Below are 22,403 nucleotides of genomic sequence, written 5' to 3' on the forward strand. Positions count from 1 at the left end.
TATATGGTTCTTAAACTGAGGGACCGCCAGACATAAGATTGCCTGTCAATGTGAAGTTTGTCTGCTTGTGCGTGTGTATGATTATGCAGACTTGGGTGGCCTTGTAAGCACAGGTCTTAACAGTTTTTAAGATTATCATAGTATTTAATAGAAAGGAGGGCAGCACCGGCGTAGCCTCAGAACTTGGGAGAAGATGAGGGAGATGATACTTACAGGCCTGCTCATCCCATGTAAATGTATTCAACACCCACTGATTTTCTATCAAGTGTATGTTAAATGGGTGTGTAGGGACTTTTCAAGTCAGATGTTAAACCTTTGAATTGTCAGAAGCCCAGATTTTGGGTAACAACGTGAACAGGCACTGGCAGGAGGATGGGAAGAGGCACAGCCGCGATATTTACCAAATTACCTTGAGACTTCAGTAGCCATCTCTGCATGTCACCGATTGTGTTCCTGTTTTTGTAATTTTTTTTCCCAATAGACTGGGGAGTTTTTCTTCTGATAACGGAGTTCAGTGTCAGTACATGATTGGTTTCCGAGCAGTGCCTGGAGTTACTGAGCGGATACACAGGAGAAGCTTCAGCAGTAAAGAACACACTTGGACAGGCTGCAAGTTTCCACCTGGCTTTGGGGTCCTTTCGTCAGTTATGCACGACTGTGGTGTGAATATGAGCGTATTTTGTTGAACACCAGAGGGATCTGCTCCAGCTTGCTGTCCCTGTGCTGAGCCAAGCCCGGTCCTCACAAGAGGTTCCTGAGCAGAAGGGCTGAGGAGCGCTCCTTGCTGGCCCACTCAGCTCCCTCCCTTGCTCGCCCGGCAGGCCTTTTGCTTGCCTTACAGCAGCACCTAGTGGCCTGTCTCTAGGTTACTGCCCAGAAATCACGGGATTTGCCGTGCAATCCAAAGCCTGGCTCTTCTACCAGTTTTCCCGCCTTGCCACTGCTCTGCACATCAGGAGGGCGTTAAAGCCTGGCATCGCTCAGTGGGGAAGGAGAGCCAGGGACTGTCCTTCGCCTTCGTTTGGCCTGACCCGTTTCAGAGCACATTACAGTCAGGCCTTCGTTTGGCCTGACCCGTTTCAGAGCACCCGTACAGAACACGTTTCCCCCTGCAGGGAAAGGGAGGCTATGGAAATATTATTCTTGTGCTTTCCATCTCTTTGGGAACAAAAGGTTACCTTGCACGCGATACCGGGTCTGTGCAGGGTGGTAATGTCTGGGGTGTAAATCAGAACTGAAAAATCTCTTGGTGCAGCTCAGGGAAAGTCGTAAGGAGGAAAGAGGAGAAGAAATTAGGAGATATTGAGGATATTTTATTACGGCAGGAAGTGGGATGTGTGCAATGGCACTATCTGTGCATCCGTCCCCTCCAGTGATTATTTTAAGGCTTTGATCAGGTTCAGCCTGGCGGAGGTTAGAAGTCCTGGAGATAATAAATTTCTCACAAGTCAGGAGCATGTGGGGAGCAGCAGAATAGAAGAACCAAGCTCAAATTAGTGCTTCTGTCAAGCGAAGGCAACAGCATTAACTTCTTAAAGTTAACAGAAAATGATAGGAAAAGTATGATTGTTCTGACCACAGTTCCCAGGCACCAGCAATCCATCTGTGACACACAAAGCTGTGGGAAACTGGACTTCACACCTTCCATGGCATGCGGTTGCTGTGCCAAAAGGTGAATGAGCTGCACCCGACACCCAGCACTTGGCCTCAGAGGCAAAGAGGAGGCTTGTCCTCCCTCTCTGAGCCCGCCCGGGGAGCGAGTGCCTTACTGCGCTGGTGTTGCAGGGGCTGAGCCGGGACAGCCCCTCTCGGGAGAGCTTCTCTGCTCCAGCACAGTGCTCCTGGGGTGGCACGAGTCAATGGCTCCTAACTCAGAGCTGGTTTGTGCTGTGCCAGCTCGGGTGTGTGTTAACACGTTCATGTGGACAGGCCCCTAGGTAGGCAGAGGAAGTTGCAAAGCCGCGTTCTCCATTACGGCAGACGGGCAGAGTTCAGGTGTGTGTGGCGCTGCAGCTCCTGCCTCAGAGAGCGGGTAGGTTTCATGCAGCTTCCTTGTTCTCATCGCTTCTCCTAAGCAAAATAGTGCCCTTTCAAATGGCGTGTTGAATAGGCTCCACTTGCAGACACACTGCTTCAACAGACACCATAAACTAAGCTATGCAAGGCAGCTGGTCAAACTGCAGAAAATTCAAGTTATATGCAGAACCAAATCCCAAATTTGGTTATTCCTGGGAGAATCCCACCAGTGAAGTGGCCTGAAATAACCAAATAAGCGTTCAGACGTGCAAGCAGCATCCTTATGTATTTCACAGCAGTGCAGAGACTCAGACCTTCAGAGATGGGTCACTCAACAGCAGCAAGATTGGTATGCATCACTGGTACATTCCACACCACTGCTGAGCCACAGACTTCTTAAACAGATCATACAGAAACATGAGAAAAGAAGTAATAAGTATTACATCAGTGAAAACAGTAACAGAAACCACTGAAAAAGCAAAAAGACAGGCACTAAAAATATATTATTTGCAGCCCTTTGGGTTGGTATACTCCCACAGTACACTGATAAAACATCCTGACTGGTGTTTAATACATATAGTGGAAGCATAGATCATAGGAGGCACTGTTACTGCTTGGTTTTATGGCAGGGAAGAAACAGGTTGGACTGTGTACGTAAGCAAATTGTCCTGTGGTATAGTTCCTCTTGGCCTGGGGGTTGCTACACTTGGATTTCATGTTTTCAGGGGAGCATTGGTTGCAGATTCTTGAAACAAAACGCCACTGATGCTATTGCAGTGCTTAATCATCTTGGACAAATAGCAGCAGAAGCAGCAGTACAAACTGCGTGTGCTGTAGGCCTGCTTCATTCTGTGGTGCTTTGTGCTTACCGGCAACAGAGGCAGTTGCTAGCTAAATCTCATGTATGCATTCACTAATAAATGCTATTGACATATTTGTTTTGGTAATAAATAAGAGAAGAAACCACAGTTGCATTGAAATGTTTTAGATAAACTGAAATTTCATGGAAAAAATAAAAATTGTTAGGGAAAAAACTTTCCATCCTGTTACTTTTCCTGAAATCCCACAAAGTCTCCTTCCCTTCTCCTGTGTCGTATAAGCCGTATTACCTTATTTTATACTGACAGTACCTCATGCTTCTAGGAGTTACACATGTAAATCTTTTACACTCAAGTGTGACATTTAATGAATGTATCATATCTGATACAATTCCTTCACAGAATGATGCTTGATTAACACATTTCTGGCTAATAAGAATGGCATGGCTAAGCTTTGTGTTAATTCAAATAAGGCTGTTAGTTTTGATCAGTCATTTCTTTGTATTTTGAATTCAGAAGTTATGACTCTTTCTTGCGCTGCTTCTCATAAGCACCCCTAAATGGATGTTTATGTACGTTATTTGAGCAATTTTAGGCTTGTGGTACCCTTATTTTCATGCTGTTAGGTGATTGGGGATTATTTTTCTAATATGTGTTTCTATCGCTTAGCAACTCCGTGTCTTAAAAAAAATTTTTTTTTAGCTTGTAAGTGATTTTCTTATTTAGAATGGTAGTGCAAATTACAGATATAGCATTGGTGATGGCATCACCAATACAAGGTAGCTGCGTGTGTATCCCGCTATTATCAGTTTCGTATTCTGTTGCATAAAACTCTTTTGCAAACTCTGAAACTATAAAAGAAAAAGAAAATCTCTGATATTTTTGTGGTCTTTATTCTTAAGTGATTTTCAAATGCATTCAAGTGGACGCTGAACTACGTTGAGTTAACCTGTCCAGGACTGTAAAACATTATATTTGCCATCTTCTCTTAAACACTGCTTCTTGTTACTGCTGCTTGGTATTTTGTTTTGCTCACTGTTGTTCTTAGCTTGAAAGAAGCACCTTTGAGGTCTTACTCTGCGCACTCCTTGTTTCAGGTTTCCTCAAGTACTTGTCAGTCTGATGCAAATAATTCCTCGGAGGCCTGTCAGAAGTCATCATTGTTTCAGTTCGCAGAGGTGAGTTTCTTTAAAAAGGGTTGTCTTTCCCAGTGTTTCCTTTTAAGAAGAATCTGATGTTCAGCTGAAAGAGAAATCAGAAATCTTTAGCTAAAATTAATGTTTTTATTTGTTACTTCTTTTTGGGTTTGTGATACTGGACTATTAATCAGGTAGATAGGTCAGACTTGAAATGCAGGAGAGTCTTTAGGAACATGGTGGAAACCATAGTACAGTAATGGAGCAGTAGTTTAAGCAGTAGTTCAGAGATTTGTCAGTCTTACACTATACACTAGTTTTAAACTAGAGTCTTACTAACTAAAGTTTTAATGTGTGTGTTTGGATGTTACATCATGTCCTTTATTTATTGTGGCTGGTGTAGTCATTGACTCCATCAAAAATAACTGTAGTTCTGGAATTTCCATAATTTTCTGCTATTCTATAACCACTAAATAGCTCTGTGCAGCTGTGCTTTAGTTTTGCAATGTACAATGTTTTTGTCAACATATTTCCAGCTATTACTAGAAGTGCAACTGTGTTGAGTTGTTTTTTTAACATATACGCTATTTCATTCAAATTTTAATAGATGTTACTGGCATAAGTAACACTACAAGAATGAGCTTGCAAGGAATCCCGGTCCTTTTGCAAGCATCATTTGCTTGTTGATATCTTTCCAACTTTTGCATGGTCATAATGAAGTGACATATAAATATTTAGCTGTATAAATATTGATTGTGCAGGACACTGGGTGATATTTGAGTAAGTGCACATGGAAGGGAAATTTTGTCATAGCAGGGGCTTCTTTTTATTATCTGTTTTCACAGTAGCTGTGAATCTGACTCCTGTGTCTTTAATACTTGCTGCTGTGTGCATCTTCATACTCCTCCCTAAACATCATCACTTATGGAGCAGATACATTGCAATCCTAGCACACAGAAAATTTGGGGTTTTTTTTGTTGCTCTGTTTTGTTGTTTGTTTGTTTGAACATCTAGCCACAAGACCTTGAGTTCCAACTTAAGATCTGAGGCTTTCAAAACAAATTAGAAAAATTAAAGCACTGATCCTTTATTTCTGATTAAAGGTAATGGCCAGAGTGAAGTACATAACCTGTAATTAGGCACTTAAATAGCCTGCTGGCTTTTTTTGTTAGGAAGAGGAAATGCCTGGTGTGACAGCAATGAAAAGCAGTACTTAGAAGCTTCTTAAAATTGGTTAGTTCCAGTGTTACTCATGATACTTCTATGGTAATAATTCAACACCTGTCTTCCAGTATTTCTAAGATGCTTTTGTATACTTGAACTGTCAGTTGAGCAACATCATACTTTGTATAGTTCCTCTTGATAGCGGTCTGTTTCTTGAATTTCATTGCTAAATCTTTTAAAGAGTAAGACAAAGACCAGCTTCCTTAATTGTTTTCGTTCATTTTACAGTGCGCAAGCAGGAAAGTGCCAGAGCCGTGTGGCAGTAGGCAGGAATTGTATTGTGTGCTGCAAGATAATGCTTTTGCTAAGGGCTTGTGACCTCTGGCTTTTTCTTGCCCGTCGAAGGAGAACTTCAGTGGGGGCTGGGAAATAAGCTCATCTGCACTGCTAAACCATGTGGTTTAGAAGTAGCTCCCTGATGATCAGTAATTAGAAATGCATATTAGCTAGTCGTACTTTTCAAGGATGTTAAACAGCCTGTGGTGAGGCTGCACCTAACCAGTGCGTGGTAGGTATGTGTGTCCATGGCAAAATAATTGGTATTTGTACCAAGGTCTAACATTAATCAGGGTGTCATTTGCAACAAAAATAATTGACACAAGTTAAACAATATAAAATGCAGTTACCTTAGTGTCTGGGCTACATCTGGTATCTCTTTTTAAAGTACCTGCACGTATTTTGTCCCTGTCCACACTTACCTCCCATGCTAAGTAGTGACTTGTGCTCTATCAGCACCACCATTCTGCAGTCTCAGGTCTTTCGCTGAACTGTGAAATACAATATAGTGATAAGTTTTTGTTGCTAACCCTGTTTTGACATATCAACGGGCAAATAAAAGCCCTTCAAAAAGTCTTAGCCTGTTCTGTTGATCCTAGGAAAGATTTTCCTTGTGAAAAATAATTCAAGATCACCGTTTCACAGATCATCTATTTATGTGTCTCCTAGAAAGCAGATACTGTTCTTTGTACAGATGTGCTGGGACTTGCTTGCATGCTCTTAAGTACCAAGGGTCTGTATGATGGCTCAGAAATTTAGCATGTTGAAGTTTGGTATTGAAACTGAAGAGTTAGGTAATACCAACATAATTGTTTTCCTGACAGATCTCTTCAAGCACATCTCAGCCTGGAGTCCTGGGAGCTGTAAAACAAACTGAGTCATCTGCACTGTTTCAGTTTGCTGAGGTATAATGGCTGAAATATGATGGGGGAAGATGGGAGGAAGCAAGGAACCAGTAAGAGTTGTCACTGAATGGCTAAGCACCCTGTCTCATAAGGGATTCCCATCAGTAGATGTTTAGCTTCCTGACAGCATTATGTTAAGAAAATCGTGAGGGAAACAACCAGAGATTTTACAAGGTCCACTGCAGCCATATTTTCCAAATGGGCTTTTAATTTACATCTAGGAAAACAACAAATAAAAGATATTCTGAAATGACACTAGGCACTGCCTATGGAAGAGGCTGCGGCAGTGCAAAATGGCAACTGCCCTAGAGGCAGGAATCCTTTGAAAAATAACCTTGCAGGTCAAAGGAAGCTTGTCACAACAGCTGCAAGGATATGTAACAGCATCGTTAGGTGGTAACATATAAAGCCTATAAATTATCCACAGGTACGTAAGCTATCCTCCTGCCTCCACGTATGGAAGATTTGGAGTTCTTAAAGAATTTCTTTTAAGAATTTCTTCTCCCATGTGTTTAATGTGCCTCGGTGAATCGACTTTCCACACATATACTTTTCTTGCCCATTTGGGGGAGTCTGGTACTGCTTGCAGAATCAGTTATGCTAAAGGTATATTCAGGTTGTGTCTGAAAAGACTGGGATTGGAGTTGGTGCTATTGTGGAGGAGCATAATGGGATTAAAAGATACCCTGTTTGTTATTACGTGTGCTTGCAGAGGTTTGACTACGTACAACACACTTCTTTCTGTTAAATGTGAAGCTAATTGTGTACTGTCTGTTTTTAGCTTGGCTAGAATGGGCCTTAATGTTTTTCTTAGGAGGTCCAATTAAGAAAAAACAATTTACTGATTCAGGTGCCAAAATACCTAACTAGAAACACCCCTATAAAAGATACAATAGAGTTAGTATCTCTGATTGTGAAGGTGTTTCAAATGTATACTTCTTTTAAAGTTACACGTTAATTTGGAAATTTATTTTGAGAAAATTAGTGGAACTGAGCAGGATGAAGCCATGTGCTGATGCCAACCTTTTAAACCAAGGAAAAGATATAAACTGGGGAACATTTATGTTGAATTTTACTGCAAAATATTGCACAAGTGAATCTGCTAACTTAGTCTCAAAATCTTAGCCATCTTACATTTTAATTAAACAGCAATTTTAGATATCTGCAGAGTGGAACAGGGTATGAATTGCCTTTAGTACAGCATTGTCATGTAAAACCTGACTTAGCCATACTTCCAGAATTTCCCAGAACCGAAATTCATTTCCTCTCCTAATTGAACAGACAACAAAATGACAAACCTGGAAATCTTCACAGGGATGTGACAGTGCATTGATTTGAATACCACTGTGCTGAGCCAGCTCATTTGGCACATTGGAGTGTATATATGAATGAATCATCAAATGTTAGGTAGAAGAGGTGCTTAGTAAGTTAATAAAAAACTGTTGAGGACGATTTTAAAGCCAGGTTTAATCTCTTTTTCTTGTAAGAATATTAAAATTTGTATGCAGTCTGGAGGGGGTTGCATATTTTTGTTTTTTTCTGTGCCTGGAAATAAGGGACAGAAATCTGGAAAAGCAAAAAAAACCACCCCAAAACAAACAAACAAACAAAAAAAAAAACCAAAAACCCACCCTTTTTGGCCATGGCTATTCCTCCTGTGTTTTGCTGCTGTTGTGAAACCCTAATGGCAGTGACTAACATCATGATTTATCTATAGCAATAGAGAAATGGCATTTTTTTTAAGATTGCAGCCTGATTTCATTTAGGTGTTTCCAGGGGAAATTATTGAGCATGCCACAGAACCTCTTTAAGCTTTCTCCCCCCAGCTATTAAAGCTGCTTGTGCTCTTTCAAATATAAGGGCTTTCATTTGCACAGGGTGTCTTTGTCAAGCTTGGCAAAAACCCCACTTCTTACTGTGCCGCTTCTTACTGGGTCCTGTCTATAAGAACGCATTACTGCATTTAGTAAGCTAAATTATCGTAAGCAATTTGCAGTAGGCAAATGTACAGTGCTACAAAAGAAAAAAGAGAGAGATAAGGTAGTTATTTATTTAGCCAGTGGGCAAGTAGACCTGTGAAAAAATGTGAAGTGTGCTGTGGTCTGATGTGCCTGGAGACTCTTGGCAGACATCCCAGCTCAGTTTTGGTTCTGGCTGGGTGTCCTTCATATGTTCCCTTTCTCTTTGCCGTCTTTGCAGCAGAGTGAGTAAGAGTGCCTCTTTGTGAAGACAGCGATCCCATTGAGTAGACTTGTCATTTAAAATGGACACCTTTACCCCAGGAGTACAAGTGCCCTGTCACTCAGAAACGGCTCATTACATGTAGACATAGCATGGGATTCTTTCTTCTCTACAGCCTCGGTTAGCCTTTCATCTGTTTGCCTGTCCCAAGTGCTATAGCCTTCAATTAAAGCTGTTGAGGATACGGCTAATGAGGCCTGCCCAGTGACTTGCCACAACAGATAATGAAGATCCCAGGAGTAAGGCTTCGCTGGGTCCCGCAGCTGTACAGGCAAATGCCTTGGAGGTCTTCGAAGATGATATGATGTCCTCCTAAGAGCTTTTTGGAATTTGGAGTGTTGCCAAGTTGCGCTCTTGGCTTTCCCATTCCACTCTGATCTTGGAAATTCCTGGCCCTACTTTGTCATTCTCATTTGTACCTTTATGGAAAGCCGTTATATAGGCCAGTGATTTCTGAGCAGTGGACTATGTTCCTTAGCACGGTGGCTTCTGCAAGCTGTCTGCTCACATGGGCTGGTTGCTGTCATCCTCCTTGCTGTGTGAGGAAAGCAGAGCAGATGGGACCCCTTGCTCTCTTGGTCTTAACTGGATTTGTGTTTGGCAAACGTGAACAGATGGTGATGACTGCTTCATAGAGAAGAAACACAAGTACCTCGTAGATTTACTTAGCTAGACTCTCATCCGTTATTAGACAAAGAAAATGCTTCCTGAGAGTGGAAGCAATCAAGTTGCTAGTTTCCCCATCTTAAAACCAAAATGAAGCCAAAACCCACAAGCTCTTCACTTTCAGCTGCTTTTCTGAAATTTTTCCCTAGGTGATTTAAACAAAAAAACAATCGTATGCAGCATGCAACAAGGTGGAATTCTCTTTGCTAGTCCAGCAGGTTACTATCATTTAAGAAAAATGCGTGTTTGAAGCTCATTTTGTCCCTGCTGCATTCTCACATACTCACTTGGAGCAGGCTTGCAGGCAACTCTTTGTGTTTATTTCTGTGCTGAACAGAATGTTTGAGCCCAAAACTTTTGGTCAATATGCCTTGAAATTCGGAGTGTGAGAGCTAGTCAGTATCTTCTCTTCCAGCCTTCCCTTTGGTAAAGCTGTAATCTTCCCAGGTAGAGCTATTATGTAAAATAGATTAACATATTTGCTGTTTGCCTATATACTGAAATTATTAAATGTCTGTGTTGAAGTGAAATGCCTATTCGAGGAGGGAAATTAAAAAGTGGTACGTAGTTCTTATGCAAACTACAATATAATATAGTAGCTAAAATGCTGACCTGCATTGTAATAAAAGATAATAATTTGTTCCTTATGATCCTCAGGTTAAACCTCTGCGTAAGAAGGGGCTATTCGTGGTTGTAGTGCTGCAGGTTCTGATATTCTAATTAAAACTGGAAGACGGTATTAAGACAGGGAATGAGATCTGTAATCTCTCTGAGAGCTGCTTGATCTGTCATCCTCTTACACTTGATGTTTGGCCAGCAACTTTGGCAGAACGAGTTCTAAGTTTGTCTCTTGCTGTTTATTTGCTTGACTATGAAGTGTTTTTTTTCTGAAGTGGAATACTGGCTGCTTCTCTTTCTATTAGTACTACAAGGATCTCGCTTGCATTTTGTTAGGACCACCCATTCTCTTGTCAAAACAAAATTCTTTACTTTCCTCACATTGTGCATCGGGGAGGCAAAATATGCTTGCATGTTCTTAGGTTATACTTCAATGTGTGGGTGTTTTTCTGTCCCTTTTTTGCCATTTATATTGCACTGAAAAAAATCATTAACATCTGATAATTTATTGTGGTAGGAAGAGAGTTCCTCTTTCTGCAAAGCGCAGAGCACAAGATCACTTAATCCAGTGGGATCCTAAGCACATTCACTGAACTGTCTCAAAGCAAAACTAGGATTTTTAATTATTTTAGTTTAATATTAAAAATCATCATTAATGCATATTCAAGCATGATTAATTGTATTTTAAATAGCTTGCAGTAAAATGAATGTTCTGGATTTTTGGAGGGGGGGTTTGTAGTGAATCTCCTTGACAATTGAAAAGTAAACTCTTCAAATGATCTGGTTCAAAAGAAAGACAATAAAAATGACAGGAAGACAAAGCTGATAATTTCTGCAACTGAAAGATCGTGGTCATAAGTCTGATTTTTGTGATGAGGCAGATGCCACGGAAACACTGGTGGTCTTGCCCATAATGTTAGGGCTTTTTAAGGCTTCCAGGTCAAATACTATCATGTAATGCCTTGTCAAAAAAGATCAAATATGAGAAATAATTATTCATTCTTGCATTGGTGAACTGATAATGCTGCACTTGGAATCAGGTCAGAAAAAATTTGGCAGCAAAAGCAATTCCCTGAAGTGCAGAGCTGGTTATTTACTCACTGCTGATGCTGGCACACCAGCATCTATTTAGAAGGCTAGGTTTGATCTCTAGACATAAGGTCTTACTTCTTTTTTCTAACTAAAGGAAGTGAAACAAGCAGTGCCTGTGAGGACAAATGGTCCTCTTCTGTATCGAACCAAATAAGAAATACTGCCGAGGCTTTCCGGGAGAATTTCGTTTAACCTTCACCACCACAGTTCATGTTTTTAAGCAACAAGTATGTCTTGTTCACTTAGTCATATAAAACGTGTGAAACACACAGCATGATAAAATATTAGCTGTGGGTGATACAAACGTAGAAGAGAATCCATGAGCCTAGTCTAAGGAAGAAATTCTGTGTTTACTTATATCCTGCTGACCTCTAAATGCCCGTTAAGTGTTTCTTGGATGGGATTGCCACTCTGAAGTAGGTCCTTCTCCCAGAAAGATCTAAAAGTAACTGATTTAACTAACTTGTTAACTTTTTCATTCTTTTTCTCCCTTCCTCTTCTGCTTTTCCTGTGTGCCACTGAAATATTTTCTCCTCTGTTCATTTAAAACCTAGATCTCATCAGATACTTCCCAATTGGCAAGTCCTGAGCCAGTAAAGCACTGTGGGAAGTCGGCACTTTTCCAGTTGGCAGAGGTAAAGTTATACCCATTAGCATCACAATGGGAAGATGTGTATATCTTTTCGCCCCAAAAGTATGAGTTCTGTAAGGTCTGCTCTAATATCAAATTTAGTATTTCCAGAAGCATAAATTGGTACATAAGAGAACAGCAAGAGAATTAGGCAGTGGCAATGGCCCCAGGGACCTAGCTTTTCTTTGTACACTTGTTAATGTTTATAGTTTCTTGGAGACCGCACGGAAAAAGTTATGCTTCTTTGTAGAAAAATTAACTTTATGAGTATAATAAAAACAATGCTCAGGACAACAGCAAGGACTAGAGACAACAGCATTCTTCTTAATGAGGAGCTGGATACTAGCATTCAAAAGTAAAGCTTCAGTTACAAGGGCTAGAAGGTGCGTTGCTGAATCAAGAACCAAGAACAGTAGGAAAGAGAAAAAGCAGAAAAGAGAAAAGTAGCCTTTGAGATCATCAGGAATGTCTATGAAGAGTTGGAAGTAGAAGCAGTATATTAAGTTCTGAAATGGGCAGCTGTCAGTAGTAATTGAGAATACTAGGTCAGGTTTCCCAACAGTCCTAGAAATTCTCTGTGAGTCTTAAATATAACATTATAGAGGTCTCCTCTTTGATATGGATGAAGCACTCGAAAACCTTTGAGGCTTGATGTGCAGATACTGTTATTCTTCATGATTGAAAGATGAAGGTAGATAAGGGAGGATGCTCGCACCTTACTTGTAGACTTTTTATGGTTAGATATTTGGTTTGGTTTTGTTGTTTTGGTTTTTTTGTTTTTTGTTTTTTCAAAATCACATCCTATTTCAGTGAGGAAAATGGTTTGCTAGATCCCATCTAGTGGAATCCAGCCATATATTCTTGCTGATGAGGTTAATCCCTCAGGGAAAAGACAGAAATTGGAAGCACTGAAATGAAAGTATTTCATGCCTTGTTCCCTTGATAGTAATGCTACTATCTGACTTTATAGGAGCTTAGGTGAGTGGAAGAAAACCTGCCTTACCCTACAGAGAGTCCCTGGCAGCAGTAGAGTTTGTGGGTGTGTGCTGCATTGTCAGCAGTACCAATGCAAGGGTGACTACACCTAACTGTGATCAGTGATGCATAAGGGCATTTGACTGTTGTGGCTCTGGGACAGCAGGAAGGCTTGTAATATTTAGTCATGGCCACCAGAAGTTTCTGAGGTGTCCTCTTACAAGACAGCATCAGGTTTTGAGTAGTGCTGTTCTGGAGCAAGGCTGTTGCTGAGTCCAGCCTGACTTTTGGAAGTCAGCATTAAAAGTTGTGATGTGACTGTGAAGCTTGTGAAGCCCTAATCTAGGGGAAGGACAGGTGCTTGTCCACAGGAGTGCAGAATATTCTACTGCAGTTGGCAGAAAAATTGAAGCTGAGCCTGGCAGCCTGACGTTTGCATGTTGGACAGGTTTCCGTGATCTCTCTTTCAGTGATTGCTCAGATTATTTCCTACAAGCCTAATTTAATATACAAAATGAATGTTAAAGGCTCTGATTCCAACTGAGAAAAGTATGGCACAGATGTGCTAAGCACACCCTCCTTGTCTCTAGCTCTTGTAGGAGATTAGTGCTATTGATTTTTTTATTTTTTTTTTCTCCCGGTTTTGGAGATCTCTGTTATGTCGGATTGCAATCAGATAAATAGAATGTGAGAGATTCAGCTTAAGTTTTCACATAGTTCAGGACCTGGTTTCAAGCATCCCAAATAAATTGTTCGTTATCACCTTGAGGGTGTCTTATGTTTGCAAGTTCATTTGGCAGACATCTGCAGATGCTGTACACTGGAGGGGACTGGACAGCTGTCTCCATGCTGCTGGCATGGCAGGGGTCTGGCACGTCGGAGCCTGTCTGCTTCAGCACACCACACTGCTCTCCTCCTCCTCCATCGTCTCTCTGCTATGTGGATTAACCAATTTTATCTTCTCCCTCGCCACCCCCCCACCTTCCCTATGCCTTCCTTTTGATATTTCACACTGTTTCACAGATGGTGATAAAATAAAATGCAGAAGTGGGTTGAATTATTTTATAAAAAAAAATCTGAGAATATCTAAGTTTCTAAAAATGGTTGGAGCAGCCGCTCTGCAGTCTGAAGCCTGGGAGGCTGCTGCTGATCAGCTCTGAGTCTCTTGCAGTGCCTAAATGCTAACAGCACGAACAAGGCTTGGCTGTAAGCGGCATTTGGAGACTTGAGCTGTAATAGAGCTTGGGAGATGCTGTGAAGAGCTGCAGCTTCCAGGAGACATAGAGATAGCATTGTCAACCTTTTTTGTTTATTTCCTTTACGGCAATGATGGGTTGATTTCTGCAAAATCGACTTTGTGAGCCTGTCTTGGTTGAAAGCAATGAAATTGAGTTTGAGGGGATAGGGGGAGCTAAAAGGTTGTGAATACTTCAGTTCCCCGGTCCCGAGAACTCCACCTCTTTCTAAGGAAGCAAGGATAAGAAACCTGCAAGCTTTATCAGAGATTACAGGATCTTAAAAATAGAACTATTTCTTCTTCATACTAATGGCCAGTCCTGAGACTGATTTATTTTAATTTGTTTAGATAACAATAATTTATTTGCACCTAGTTCAAAACTGCTACAAAACACTCTAAAGTTTTGAAGAGGATGATGGCCTGATACAGGAAAAAGATTCTGGGGAATGATCAGCTACCTGCTTGCCAGACAGCCTCCGGTACTCTGAGGAATAGTAAAGGTTCCCAAAGGTTGGAGGGGTCCAACTTCACTTTGGTTTCCTAGCATCTCTTCTATATGTTCTATAGGACACCAACGGTCAGTGCCACAGACTGACAGGAGTAACCTTCTTAAGCTATGACAATGAAATGATTTTGCAATCAAATGTCCAACTAAGCCTTCAAAAACACCACCAGCTGGGTTGCGCACTCATGTAAATCCATGCTTGGCCGCTGGGGTCTGTTCATGTGAGAGAGCATGTGCTTCAGTTCATCTTGCTCTTCAAAGGGAACCTTGACAAGAAGATTCTCCCAGCCTGTGAATACTTTTTAGCGTGCAGTGGTATTATCCATGGGAGCAATGGTGAAGCAGGGTTTTATTTATATAACAGCATGCAGAGGTCTGCACTTCATTTTCAATACATGGTCTTACGAATGAATTTTGGGAAGAGAGAGGAAGCAATCCATTCAGAAGCTATGTGGTAAACATAAAAGAATTGTGCTGGTAAAAGAATGTTTTTCTTTTTTCTCCCCCCCCTGTTTTTTCTTTAGATTTCTTCGAGTACATCCCATTCAAGTCCTTCCGATTTAACGAAACAGTGTGGAACATCAGCATTATTTCAGCTGGCAGAGGTAATAATAGAATACTGGTGACTAATTACCACAGGTGCAGTGGGGCGGAGAAGTTAATTATGTTGATTGCCAAAGACTGGAAGGCAGAACAATGCTACAGTTATAATTACACTGTAGCTTATAGAAGCATAAATTACTGTGGCTTGGGTGCCAAAAGTCAAGATTTCCCCAGACTAGCCATCAGCTTTGAGGTTTCTAAGAGTTTGTGCTGCAGCTGAGGAGAAGTGACAGTGGCAAAAGGGACTTTCCAATCACCGTTGAAATTGTTTCAATTCCTTAGTTTAGGGTTTGGGGTTCTGACTGTTTGGTTCGGCTTGGGGGCACAAGGAGTTGAGAGAGAGGGCTGGGTTAGTCTGTTGCTCAGATTAGGACATTGCCATTACAAATTCCTGTTAAGGGTCATTAGTTACTTTCATTCATTTTTGCTTTTCATGCCTACTCTTTTTTGAAATGCGGAATAAAGAGGTCACTAACTTCTACAGAAACTCTGCTAGGATACTCTCAGCAGATCCTCCTTCTGGGAACAGTTAAAACCAATGGCCTCTTACTGAAATGTTGTCTTTGTTTTGTTTCTACTTTTTCTTCTAAGCTTTCCCTATCTTAAAGACTATGAATTGCAAGTTTATTTAGAGCTCACAAAACAGAGGTCGCTTTTTTTATAGCCGCATCTGTAGCCCTCTGTACTATTGGCTACTGCAGAAGAAGCAAAGGTATAAAGAAAAAAAAAATCCATTGGTGAGGGGGGTGTGTGTTGAATTGACAACATATTATTACTGTCCAATGAGTTGCATTTTAAAGATTGATCTTTAGTTTTTGAAAATCACAGACTGTGTTTACATATCAGTGCAGTAAAAAAGTCACAGAAGTACCTTGGTACCAAGAACCCACCTCAGCATAGTTGTGGGGTAATCCTCTGCATAATTTAACCTGCTTCCTAATAGACGCTGTGCTTCCCAAGCTTCAGTGTTTCCAGTGCACAACCTTGCTTGACCTGAGCCAGATCGGGAGTTTCTACTCTGTGCAGCAAGAATTTTGGAAACTTTGTGTGAAGCGTTCTGTCATTGGTGTTTTGCTTATACATATATTGGTGTAAGAGATATTTTTAGTTTGCAAGGAAAAAATGCCTTGCCAATTTGAGAAATCTGAAATTGTCCTAAAGAGAACCCAGTGATCTGGAGGGTACATCCATACTGACCACATGGCCCATGGGCTGAGCTGCAGAACAGGGAAACTCCTGATGTCTGGTTCAAAGCAAGCCTCTTCCATCTGGTTTTGCTCTAGGTGGCTGTTTGGTTGACATTTGTTTTAAAAACAAAATTGCACTGGGAATTCAGCTTGGGGGCTTTGAGAGGGAGAGTAAGAAGAAAGCTTGTCTTCCCAAGGGTCACTGCTTGGTGCTGTGAAGGACTGCCCTCTGTAGCAGTGTGAGCATAGCTCATAGGTGATTGGAAACAGAGAGGATCTCCCAAGTTAGTGCAGCAGGAACATGGTAGTTTGAGGACCTTGTTACAGCTCTTTATTTGAATATTGCTGTTCCTCAGACAGTATGAGGGTTTTGATTTCCATTAATGTTATCTCTAGGAAGAGATAACCATAGCAACCACTGCTGCTTTGCAGTTCTTTGCAAAATAAGTCTGTGACATTAGAAGGAAGATTTGGAAGGCTCTTTTACTCCCTTCCAAATTATTTTGCACCTTGAAGTAAAAGAAAATAATCTCAATTACTAAGATTCAATTAACTTTTTTTTTTCTCTTCCTTCAGAGCCATTTGGAAAATGGAGGAAAGAATTATATATAGGGTCATTTGGAAGTTGAAGGGGGTATGGATGTGAGACTTCAAGTAACTTGTCTGTGGCAATAGTGAGAGATACTCTATTGGTCCGTTGCGTTTAGGATATTCTGAAAATCAATCTAGCAGTGGGTTTCCAGGTTATATAAAAGGCACTTAAAGGATCATGGAAACACCACTGAGATCAGTTGGAGTCTTTTTCTATTACAGTGGTAGAACCCCCCCAGCCTTATTCTAGCATTTAGCCATCATCGCATCGCATTAGTCTCAGTAGAGCTTCAGCATATTTTTCAGTATTGTCCTTTAGCATAGTTTGCTCTCCTGAACTCAGATGCAAGAGAGATTCCCTGTGTAATGCTCCTGTTAAAACAGTTAAGTAATGTTAACAGTTTGTTTGTTTCATGAGACTGTTTTTAAATACTTTTTAGATGTGCCTTGCTTCAGAAGGAGTAAAAGTGAGAGAACCTGGGAAAACAAAAGTGGATGCCCTGGAACATGTGGGAAGGGAAGTTCCAGAGGGAATGGAAGTAGAAGAACTGGAGAAAACAACTATAAAAGACTCCTGTAAAGGAAAAGTAGAACAATCAGAGATAGAGAAAATGCAAAACTGGGATGAGACAAAAGCTGAGGAATCAGAAACTGCAAAATGCAGAGATTTTACTAGTATTGCAATGGAGAGCAGTCCTTTTGGGATAAATGATAACACAAATGATCACATATGCTGTTCTCCAGAGCTTTCAATGGCTGACATGAGTATCCTTGGGCTAAAGCCAGAGAAGATAAAGAAGAAAAAGAAAAAAAATAAATTGGACCGGCACACAAATGAAAAATCCACCCCCAAGAAACCTTGTAAAAAGAGGCAGTCCTCCGAGTCGGACATTGAAAGTGTAATGTATACAATTGAAGCTGTTGCAAAGGGGGACTGGGGTGCTGAGACACTTACCGAAACTCCCCGCAAAAAACCCCGCCCTGTCTCAAATGTGAAGGGAAGTGTATTGGATACAAAATCACCAAAGAAAAAAGTGAAATCGAAAGAGAAGAAAACATCAAAGGAGAAACCCATGGAGACCACCAAAGAATCAAAGCCTCCTGACTTCCTTAGTATTTCAGCCAGCAAGGAAGTACCCTGTGAGGCTTCTGATAACATTAAAGTGGAACCACTGACCCCGACAGAGGAGGTGGTACTCCAAAGCTTACCAGGACAGGTCAAAACTGAGGACAGTGACTGTGTTAAAAAGATAGAAACCTGTGGCTCCAGGAAATCAGAGAGATCTTGCAAAGGTGCTCTTTATAAAACTCTGGTGTCAGAGGGCATGCTCACGTCTCTGCGCGCTAACGTGGACAGAGGTGGGTGGCTTTGAGTGTGCTTCATTTACAGCGTGAACCACAAAAGCCTGCCTGGAATGGGAGGAAAAGCAAAAGTCCAGGTTTAAGCTGGAGTTTGAGCAGTGTGTGATGGGAATGCTGTGCCTGATTGCTTGAGGTGCTGGGGGCAGGTGGAGGGGAGAGACTCCATGGTCCAGGGCAGGTCTTCTCTAGTCGTGCTGTCTGTATTGGTACTTACCTCACCAGCTCTTCACCTCGTCCTTTTTGTCTTTCACGATCTGAGATTTAGCTTTTTGACCAAAGGCTTTGTTGGTTAATTTGTCAGGCTGCTGACAGATGTGTGCAGGGCTTGTTGTTGTATGTAACTCTGAACAATTAGCTTGCTTCTGTATAAACTACTCCGGTGGTTGTGAGCATAGTTCTCAGCCCTACAAGGGGCAAATGTGTCATGCTTTTGCTTTGGTCTTAGTTTTGCTGTAGGTGATGAGTGAGAACCCTTTACTTTGGAAGGATAAATTTGAGGTAATTTCAGCGTTCAGTAAGATGTTTTAAATGTATTTTTCCAATTAGCAGATTTATATATGTAATTGGCACAGTCAGAAAAAGATGTTTGTAATTTAGGGAAGTTTATTACTGTGAATCTAATCATCTCTTTCTCCGCCTTTATACCTTGAGAGATCCTGATTTTAGAGGTAGTATAAAAACCTGAGCAGCAGGGGAGAAAGGAAATAGTTTCCAATAACATCATTATCCAGTTTAAAATAAACAAATAACTGTTTTGTAACTCCTTCAAGAAGGTCCAGCATCGTAAGTTGCAGTACTGAATAGGTACATGAGTTCCTTCTGACCCCACTTTGTTTTGGCACATTTTTCTAAAGATGAGAAACAATTTTCTGCCTTCATCCCAGGAAAAAGAAGCTCAGGAAAAGGCAACTCCTCAGACCATGAAGGATGCTGGAATGAAGAAAACTGGGCTTTTTCCCAAAGCGGGACGAGTGGGAACAAAAAACTGAAAAAGCCTAAGCCAAAGGAAGAGTTTGTTTTCGGGTAAGTTGCAGTTTAACACTGTTCAAAGTTTTAGTTAGGTCACCCTAGTGACTTCAGACTGAGTCCTTCTCATTGCAGCTAAGTGAACTGCATCCAACACCCAAATAATCACAATTAGGTAGAATTCCTGAAAATTACAAGCCCCACTGGGCTGAGTCATGTTCTAGGTACCTGTTGTTTATATACCAAAGTAATTCCTTTGAGAACTTTCCTGGTTTACAGTACTGTAAACAGATTTGAATTACATTATTTGCTCACTTCTAAAAACAATGCGCAATATTTACTTGCTCAAGAGGTGGTTAAGAGGGTTGGAGCATTTCAGAAGCAGTGTTTAAAGTTCTGCGTAGGTTTTCAATCATCATAAACAGAATTAGACTAGAAAGAATAGATCTCTTTGCCCACTTGGAGAGATTGCTTACAGAGGAAGAGTAAACGGTGTTCTAATATTGGCAAATAATTATGATAAATATATAATTTTTTCACTGTAGAGACAAGATATTTAAACTGTTCGTGTACACTGTAAAGAAATTAAATATATCAGAAGAATAATTAATGATTGCAAATGCATTAAAATTTATCAAGGCCACACATGATTAGTCTCCTAGTATATGAATAACAATTTCTGCCAGAGTATTACAGATTTATTAAACTGCAGGCATAGTTGTTAAATCTGCTTAGCCTTTCATACTTACTTGCAAATTCTTGAGGACTTCTAATTATTTGAATTCAGAGGGTGAAAATGAATTAAAAAGGAGTAGATTTTCCACACTTCACGCTTAAAATTGTAATGTGTTTCTTTTGTGCAGGCTTGTGGTAGCCTTTTTTATAACCTTGTCTGTGTGAAATTTAGCTGGAAAATTGTGTAAATAATTAATTCATTTGACAAATACTCTTCTACCATCATTAGCTGGCTGGCTGGAGAAAGTACATATTTGTCAGTCTTGTTTCTTAATTCAATCGTGTCATTAGTGAATATTACTTAGTGAACTCTGTAAAGGCAGAATTGGTACTTTGTGGAGCATAAGTGCAGCGGAAGGTATCCATTAGCCGTGTTCATTGCACTCCCTAATCTTCTGGCTGCTTGAAGAACTGGTTTTACCTCTACCCGCTCCTTCTAACTCTTTCCACTCCCTTCAGCATCACCTTTCAGGCTCATTTTGTGCGTGTGTTTGGGTGAGGGCCCTCACTCCTTTGGAATTATGTCTTTCTCCCCCTGTTGTCTTCCCAGCTTCTCCATCAGTAGTTGCCCACACTTCCCCAGTGGTCCCTGTCAGCTGTGCTTTGTCCATGTGCAGCCCACTTCTTCGCTTGTGAGATGCTCTGAAAGTTCATGACAATGTGAATGATTTTATTTTTTTCTTTTTTTTTTTTTTTTTTTTTTAAGTAATGAATCACTAATGTAGTGATAGCAACTCTCCACTGCCTCCCTGTTGCACAAGCTATAAATTACTAGCCAGGATGGCAGCACATCTGCTTTCAGGGTAGACCCTTCCTAATTAGAGCTGCACCCTGTCATACGCCCTTGGGGCAGGAGATGAGGCAGGTGGCAACAGGTAGTGGGAGAAGAGCTGGGGCAGAGGATGGAATTGCATGACAGCTGTCAGAGCAGAAAATTGGCTTGTTTTGTGGTTGACAGGGAACATGCGCATGGAAGAGAAAGGTAGCAGTACTGAGCACCACTAATATCAGATATCTTTGTGATGTAAAAACAAAACAAAACATGCACACACACACAAAAAAAAAACCCCAAACAAACAAACCAACCCCACCGTGCACGCAGTCTGCTCAGAGCCAAGGCTGTATTTTAAGATGGAAGATTGTTTACCAAAAGAAGTCACAATTCCATAGATATAATGAAGTATCATTCTGTGTACCAAAGCTCAGCGTGCAATTTGTTTGAAGTGCTGCTTCAGAGAGCAGAGAGAAACGTGTTTCTTGGATACTTCCAAGTGTACAGTGTGTAAGGGCCATTCTTCCAACAGTCATGCCAACTTTTGTCAAGTTCAGGTTTTCTGTAGCAAACCATTAAAGATGAGAATTAAAAATTTGTGGAAGGCACAAGCAGGGACTGCAAGGGTAAAGAACCACCCACCGAAGAGCAGGTTCGGGAACATCTGAGCGACTTGAAGGTGCACAAGTCCTGACGAGATCCATCCGTGGGTCCTGAGGGAACTGGCAGATGAAGTTGCCAAGCCACTGGCCATTGTATTTGAGAAAATCGTGACGGTCTGGTGAGGTCCCTGATGAATGGAAGAGAGGGAATGTAACCCCCATTTTTAAAAAGGGGAAGAAGGAGGACCCAGGCAACTACAGGCCGGTCAGCCTCATCTCTGTGCCTGGCAAGGTCATGGAGCAGATTCTCCTGGAAACCATGCTAAGGCACATGGAGAGCAAGGAGGTGGTTGGTGACAGCCAACATGGCTTCGTTAAGGGCAGATCGTGCCTGACCAATTTGGTGGCCTTCTATGACGGGGTGACGGCATCAGTGGACAAGGGACGAGCAACTGACATCATCTACCTGAACTTGTGCAAAGCTTTTGACACTGTCCCGCATGACATCCTTCTCTCTAGAGAGACATGGGTTTGATGGACAGACCACTCGGTGGATAAGGAGTTGGCTGGATGGCCGCACTCAGAGAGTGGTGGTCAACGGCTCAATGTCCATGTGGAGACCGGTCACGAGTGGCGTCCCTCAGGGGTCCGTGCTGGGCCCGGCCCTGTTCAACATCTTTGTCGGCGACATGGACAGTGGGATAGAGTGCACCCTCAGCAAGTTTGCCGACGACACCAAGTTGTGTGGTGCCGTCGACACGCTGGAAGGGAGGGATGCCATCCAGAGGGACCTTGACAGGCTGGAGAGGTGGGCCCGTGCCAACCTCATGAAGTTCAACCAGGCCAAGTGCAAGGTCCTGCACCTGGGTCATGGCAATCCCAGGCCCAAATACAGGCTGGGCAGAAAATGGATTGAGAGCAGCCCTGAGGAGAAGGACTTGGGAGTGCTGGTGGATGAGAAGCTTAACATGAGCAGGCAATGTGCCCTTGTGGCCCAGAATGCCAACTGCATCCTGGGCTGCATCAAGAGAAGCGTGGCCAGCAGGTGGAGGGAGGTGATTCTCCCCCTCTACTCTGCCCTGGTGAGACCCCACCTGGAGTACTGTGTCCAGTGCTGGAGCCCCCAACACAAGAAGGACATGGACCAGTTGGAGAAAGTCCAGAGGAAGGCCATGAAGGTGATCAGAGGGCTGGAGCACCTTTCCTATGAGGACAGGCTGAGAGAGTTGGGGCTGTTCAGCCTGG

General features: G+C 41.7%; 1 protein-coding gene across 13 annotated transcripts in view; it reads left to right on the plus strand.

Moving 5' to 3' along the window:
- BBX (BBX high mobility group box domain containing) overlaps positions 1–22,403 on the plus strand; it is a 150,911-nt gene that overhangs the window by 102,152 nt on the left and 26,356 nt on the right. For 10 of the 13 annotated variants that reach the window (XM_086762500.1, XM_086762484.1, XM_086762567.1 and 7 more), the window contains 6 exons: positions 3,932–4,012; positions 6,295–6,375; positions 11,547–11,627; positions 14,865–14,945; positions 17,162–18,080; positions 18,968–19,106. In XM_086762500.1, coding sequence (XP_086618626.1) covers positions 3,932–4,012; positions 6,295–6,375; positions 11,547–11,627; positions 14,865–14,945; positions 17,162–18,080; positions 18,968–19,106 — 1,382 coding nt within the window. The remainder of the gene's footprint in view (positions 1–3,931; positions 4,013–6,294; positions 6,376–11,546; positions 11,628–14,864; positions 14,946–17,161; positions 18,081–18,967; positions 19,107–22,403) is intronic. The other 3 variants (XM_086762552.1, XM_086762559.1, XM_086762573.1) reach the window with 3 other exon arrangements.

The sequence above is a fragment of the Chlamydotis macqueenii genome, chromosome 1, assembly GCF_036417535.1.
Source record: "Chlamydotis macqueenii isolate bChlMac1 chromosome 1, bChlMac1.mat, whole genome shotgun sequence".
Taxonomy (NCBI): Eukaryota; Metazoa; Chordata; class Aves; order Otidiformes; family Otididae; genus Chlamydotis; species Chlamydotis macqueenii.